The sequence below is a fragment of the Callorhinus ursinus genome, unplaced genomic scaffold (genome assembly GCF_003265705.2).
Source record: "Callorhinus ursinus isolate GAN/ISIS: 27379988/994484 unplaced genomic scaffold, GSC_fseal_2.0 scaffold11, whole genome shotgun sequence".
Taxonomy (NCBI): Eukaryota; Metazoa; Chordata; class Mammalia; order Carnivora; family Otariidae; genus Callorhinus; species Callorhinus ursinus.
In genome coordinates this window covers 48,606,184-48,613,191 of record NW_027397073.1, presented here as the reverse complement: position 1 = coordinate 48,613,191, position 7,008 = coordinate 48,606,184, and the positions used below count along the sequence as shown (strand labels likewise).

Below are 7,008 nucleotides of genomic sequence, written 5' to 3'. Positions count from 1 at the left end.
AGAAAAAGAAACTGGCCAATCTGTCTTTCTTTGTGGGTCTCACATTTCTTTGCTTAAACAGCTTGTCTTTTCCACCTGACAGTTGCAAGTTCTGCCATTGGAAAATGGAACATTAAGATGGTGGAACAATAAATGATTTTTCAGCTTTGTCAACCACTTGTTTTATCTGTCAATAGGTTTCCATGTTACTTTGTGGGGTTTGTGTGTGTGTGTGTGTGTGTGTGTGTGTGTGTGTTTAAAGTAGGCTCCATGCACAGCCATGTGAGGCTTGAACTCACGACCCTGAGATGAAGACCTGGCTGGGATCAAGAGTCGGATGCTTAACCAACTGAGCCATCCAGGTGTCCCTTGTTACTTTGTTTTTGATGATTACACCTATATCATTAAGAATATTTTCACTGGTGAGCATTTTAGAGGGTGATCCCATAAATATTAAATTGCTGGTTAGATTACTGGGCCTTCACACAACAGTCTCAGATGCAGCCAGTGATCAAGGACAGAGACAGAAAAAGTCACAAATGCACAGAAGGTGTAAAATAAATTTACAAATGGTGGACATTAAAATGGATTGAGTATCTGAAAGGCACTTCACTGCAACTGCAGCCCATGTGCACTGATTGGCACCATTAGTCTCTCATTCTGGCCTCTTGGGGTTGATACCATACCAGATTGACAATGAACATTAATTATTAGGATATTCATACATGTGTGAGGCTTTGTAGGATTATTTAAAATAGCAAAATTTCAAAAAATCTGGACATCCATTGATAAGAGTCTAGTTAAACAGATCATGGTACATCCACACAGTAAAATATTATGCAGTTGTTAAAGGAAAAAAGGGCAAAAATTCCTATGTTGATATGGAAAAATTTCCAAGATATTTTGTTTAGCTAAAAAACCCCACAAGATGTTGATCAATGTGCATAGTATGTGATCTTTTGTGTAAAATACACCAAGTACTAGATATATGTGTAAACTTACATGTGCATAGAATATTTCAGGAAGAAAACACAAGAAACTGATACTGATAACTGGTTGTTTGGTGGGGAGGGGAACTAAGAGAGTGGGGAGGGGTAGGGAGACATTTTTCAGGGTGAATTTTTTCATATGGGTGGCAGTTTTCTTATGTGTCTACTTGGCTGGGCCAAACTGTATCTCCCAGAATTTTCTTTCTTGTATGTTCCAGTACAAGGAGGCCCCCAAGGAGATTACTATGTGAACTCTGGAGGGTGGAAGTGAAATAGAAGCTCTTTTGCTGCTCAGTATAGTTGTTGCTTATCTGTGGCTGCTCTTGTTAGGGTGAAGCAGCGGCCAAATTGGCAATGGCTCACCTTCCTGTGGGTTCTTTTTCAGCTTTTCTGACTTCTGGGCCAACTCTCAATCCTGAGTTTAATTTTTTTTTAATTAAAGATTTTATTTATTAATTTGTCAGAGAGAGAGCACAAGCAGGGGGAGCAGCAGGTAGAGGCAGAAGCAGGCTCCCCGCGGAGCAAGGAGCCCGATGCGGGGCTCGATCCCAGGACCCTGGGATCATGACCTGAGCCGAAGGCAGACACTTAACCGACTGAGCCACCCAGGCACCCTTGAATTCTGAATTTAGTTGTATGATGAGGGCACTGGCCTCTCCCGCAGGACATAAACATCAGAGGCCGTGCGAATTGATACATATTTCTGTCCATCTTCATGGATTCTAGCACATCCTGTGGGTTCCTGGTTGTCCTTGCTCTCCCCACTTTACATCCATCTTCCTGTGGACTTCAAACTGTAGCAACAGATGTGAAGATAATAGCCCACAGAGATTACTTAACTAGCTCCTCCAATTGGACATAACAAACTGCCGTGTGTGTGTGTGTCCTAATGGTTCTGTTTTCTCTGATTGAAGTCTAATGTAGAATTATTAGATTTTTCAACAAGCATTACCTATTCAAAAATTAAATAAAATTTTAAAATAGAAATTTAAGTCAGAGACTGAATCCTACTATCCAGTTCAAGTTAAGTGTTGAAGGAAAATAGCCTGGATTCCAGCTGCTTGGGAAATCTTTAGCATCTTTTAAAAGAAAAGATGGGGCTTTAGTGCATACTGTTATGTTCCTATGACGGCCAGATCATCACATTTGTATCATTGAACCATTGTGGCATAACCAACCTGCCAAATTTATTCGCACAACATAGCCAACATTTTATTTACTCATGATCTTGTGCATCAGCAATTTTTGCTGGATCCAATAGGACAGTTCTGTTGCTGGTCTCACCTAGGCTGACTCACCAGCTTGGCTGGAGCTAGATTGTTTAAGATCACCTCACTCTTATGTCTGGTGGTTAGTGCTGGTTGTTGCTTGGGTTGTGTATCTCTAGAAGGCTATCTTGAGCTTCTTCATAAACTACTGTGTTCCCAAAACAGCAAGAAAGAGAGTGCAAGTCTCAATGCATAAGCACCTTTTAAGCCCCTGTTTATATCATGTTTGCTAATATCACTTTGGCCAAAGCAAACCACAAATCCAAGCATAGAATCAATGTAGAAGGAGCTCATACAAGGTTACAAATACAGAGATGCATGACTATTTGGGGGCCATTAATATAACAATCTACTGCATTGTCTGATGACTGGCAAAATAATTTATTGCACTCTATCACTGAGGGAAAAGGGAAAAGAGTGGGACTGATGGAAAGCCTCTTTAAATTATGTCTTGTATTTTGTGACCCTCATGTTATGCCTAGCCCAGGGTCTTGCATATAATGGATATTCAAAAACTAATGCCTGTAAGACTTGACCACTCCTAAAATACCTAGGTTTAGATAAGAACACCTATGATTATAGCCTGAACCCCACTGGATTCCAGTTGGCATGAGGAACCAAAGAAGAAATATTCTTGGTTTCTGTTTTGGGGTGTACGTGCTTCTGGTGAGTTCATTATGTTAACCTGTACTTCTACCTCTCTGCCTAGAAATTATGAACAAAATAGCATCATATTCATGATCCATCTGCCTTTCTGGGTAGAATGGTTTTATTCTTCTGGTTTGTACCTTTTTGCAATTTCAAAATGCCCCCACAAATCATAAAGGATAAGATCCAACTTGTAAAGTGCTTTCAGAACAATTCCTTCAGGTTCTAAAACTATTTTTCAAGGCATTACAAGCAAATGGTTTAAGAGCACAAATAGTGTTAAAAGGGTTTGTATTAAAAACCAATAGCTTTTTCTTTTCCTTGCTCCCTTCTCAGAGGCAACTACTTTCTACTTTTTATTCTATTTCTTCTAGTAATTACACCATATTTCTACATTTTATGTCCATTTTGTGAACGGCATGCGGTCAGTCTTGCTTTTTCTATCCAGTTTGTTAATCTCTGCCTTTTAAATGGAGTGTTAGCCTATTTACATTTAATGTAATTATGATTTGGTTGGATTTACGGCTAACATTTTGCTATTTGTTTTCAATTGTTCCATTTATTCTTTGTTATTCTTATCCTTCTTTCCTGACTTCTTCTGGAATAATCAAGTGTATTTTAAAATCCCATTTTGTCTCCTCCATTGGATTTTTTAGCTATGTCTTTATTTTTTTAGTGGTTGTTATACAGCATTAACTTATATGTACCTTTAATTAATATTTTTCACCTTATTTATAATGTAAGAATCTTAGGATAGTAGTAAACTTCCATACCTTCCTCTTATCTTTTGCTTTTTGCCATACATTTGCTACACAAAATGGCATACATTTTACTTCTACATATGATACACGTTCACAGAACATTGTCATTATTTTTGTGCTAACTGGCCGATTATTTTTTAAAGAAATTTAAAAATGAGGGAGAAAGTATTTTATATTTATCTACATAAAAATCTTTTATATTTACTATTTTCAGAGCTCTTCATGTCTCAGTCTAGGTCTGTTTCTGTCTGGTATCATTTCTCTTCAACCTGAAGAGCTTTTTATATTTCTTGTAGTATAAGTCTGCTAGTCATGAATTTTCTTAGCTTTTGTTTGTCTGAAAATGTCTTTATTTTACCTATACTTTAAAAGTATATATTCACTGGATATGAAAATCTGGGTTGTCAGGTTTTGTCTTTCAGCACTTTATGCCATTTCATTCTCTCCTGGCTCACCTTCTTTCTTTCTTTTTTTTTCTCCACCTTATTTCTTAAGATAAATTGTTGTTCCCTTGTTTATCATGTATCATTCTACCCCACCCCCCAGCTGCCTTTAAAATTTTCTCTTTTTTTAAAAGATTTTATTTATTTATATTAGAGAAAGAGGAGGGAGGGGCAGAGGGAGAGGGAAAAAGAGTCTTAAGCAGACTCTGCATAGAGCATGGAGCCTGATGTGGGACTCAATCTCACGACCCTGAGATCATGACCCTGAGATCACAACCTGAGCTGAAACCAAGATTCAGGGTGCTTAACTGACTGTGCCACCCAGACGCCCCTGATTTTCTCTTTATCTTTAGTTTGCAACAAATTGATCATGATGTGCTTAGGTGTGATTTTCTTTGTTTTTATCCCAGCTGGGGTTTGTAAAGATTCTTGAATATGTAGGTTGGCATTTTCATCAAATTAGGGAAGTTTTGGCCATTCCATATTCAAATTTTTTTTTTTAATTTTGTTACATAAATTAACCCATTTATTATAGGCTAGTAATGTTTCAAATGGTGAAGCTTCTACTGGTCTTTCAACTCCTTCAGTCTTCTGATAGCAGACTTTACTGTGACAGCAGAAGTGGTGTTGTAGGTCCAAGCGCCACCAGCGACGGTTTTCATGCAGGAGCCACAATGCCAGATCCCCACAGCTCGTCTTTTCATCTTTGTTTTGCCACAGAAGGAGCAAGTGTACTTGGCGTGCTGGCTTATTTCAATCTTCTTCACCATTTTCCTGAGGGAGGCACCATAACGGGTCCCGTATTTACCCACGATTCCGACCTTCTTGGTGCGTTTAGCCATATCGCCGCAAACTAGGTCCGAGCCCAGAGAGCTCCATATTCAAATTTTTTTTCTCTATCTCTCTTCTACAGCTGAGACTCCAATTACCTGTAAGATCACTTGATATTATCCTAAGGTCATTGAAGCTTTGTTCAGTTTTTTAGTCCTTTTTCTATTGACCTATCTTCAAGTTCACTAATGCTATATTCAGTAGTTTCCAATGTACTGTTAAGCTCGTCCAGTGAAGTTTCCATTTTGAAATTGATGCTAATTTCTTTTTAGTTCTAGAATTTTTGATTGGTTATTTTTCATAGTTTTCATTTCTCTGCAGTGATTTCCCCCATCTCTTCACTCATTGTGTCCATCTTTGTGTTTATAATGTTTAAACATATTTATAATAATTGTTTTAAGGTGCTTACCTGCCAATTCCAACATCTGTGTCATCTCTGAGTTTATTTCTATTGACATCCCCCCCCCCAGGTTATGTGTCATGCTTTCCTGCTTCTTCATATGTCTAATATTTTATGATGGTTTACTGGACATGATACACTCTATGACAGTCTAGATTTGTTGTTTTCTTTTATTTTTTTTAAGATTTTATTTATTTGTTTGACAGAAAGAGAGAGAGCACAGCAGAGGGAGTGGCAGGCAGAGGGAGAGGAAGAGGCAGACTCCCTGCTGAGCAGGGACCCCGACACGGGACTTGATCCCAGGACCCTGAGATCATGACCTGAACTAAAGGCAGACACTTAACTGACTGAGCCACTCAGGTGCCCCTGTTGTTTTCTTTTAAAATGCACTGAATTTTGGGGCACCTGGGTGGCTCAGTCAGTTAAGTGTCTGCCTTTGGCTAAGGTCATAATCCTGGGGTCCTGGGATGGAGCCCCATGTCAGGCTTCCTGGTCAGCAGGGAGTCTGCTTTTCCTTTTCCCTCTATGTGTGCTCTCTTTCTCTCAAATAAATACATAAAATCTTGAAAAAAAATATTGGATTTTGTTCTGGAAGGCAGTTACTTCCCTGTTGGATTATATTAAAGCTTAGTTTAAGTTTTTGTTACAGTAGGTTTGGCCAAGCCTTTACTCTTAAGCTAGAGGAGCTATTTTTCCCCAGAGTGGTTTTTCTGGGTCTCAGCTGAATGCTTGAGATATTCAGTAAGATTTCTCCAGTCTGGCTGGTTAGAACTCCAATTTTCCCAGCACTGTCCAATCTACAGAATATCTCTGGATATTACTTAGTCATATACTCCCAGAACCGTTGTCTGCTATACTTCACAGAATCTCATCCTGTGCAGGTACAACAATATTTAACTGAAGACGCAGGGAGACCTCTATGCAGATAAATGAAACTTGTCTTCACAGTTACCTCTTCTCTGTTACCTTTCAATGCAAATGCTAGTTGCTGTGGTAACCCTGTACTCAAACCCGTTTCTTTCATCCAGAAAGACTATTGCTTTCTATTTGGCTATATTTCCTTTTACCTTGGTTTGGGAGGTACTCCCAGCAGAAAACTGGGATGAATCTGGAGCTCACTTTGTATATTTCCTCTCTCTCAAGGAGCTTGTGCTATTGTCCAATGCCTAAAAAAGTTGCTTCATATATTTTCTTTAGTTTTATAGCTGTTTAAGTTTATTGAGTAAGTCCAAACTTATTATTCAGTTGTGGTCAAATGGAAGGCTTTCTCCTATATTTATATCTCTAAATAATATGGGTATACTTGATTAATCAATTCTAGACATAAACCACTGGCTTCCTTTTATGGAATAATAGTTCATTTAAATTCCTCTCTCTTTTTCTTAATCTCAGAATATAATATATCCCAACTCTGATTACATGCATATTCAGATTTTAATTATTATGGATTTGTAAATCCTATTCATGGCTAAACCAAATTCTGTACTCTGATCGCATTTCCTTCCCTGTTCAAATTTTGTTTTTCCTGGAGGTGATAATGGTTGACTTACTTTATCTACTTAGTTTTCTTTAAATGACTAAGTTTCCCTCATCCATCAGTAGCTCCTTTACTTTTAAATTTAAGTGCCTCTCAACATTTTCCACTGGAGTCTTTGACTTTCTGCTTCAATCTCAAATGGTTGCTTGGTT

General features: G+C 38.2%; 1 protein-coding gene across 1 annotated transcript; it reads right to left on the bottom strand.

Annotated features, from left to right (window-relative positions):
* Positions 1-4,591: 4,591 nt before the first annotated feature.
* LOC112835066 (large ribosomal subunit protein eL43) lies at positions 4,592-4,959 on the bottom strand. Its single transcript, XM_025886605.2, has one exon. It carries the CDS (start codon positions 4,928-4,930, stop codon positions 4,652-4,654), a length of 279 nt encoding a protein of 92 aa, XP_025742390.1. The 5' UTR covers positions 4,931-4,959; the 3' UTR covers positions 4,592-4,651.
* Between the last annotated feature and the right edge of the window lie 2,049 nt (positions 4,960-7,008).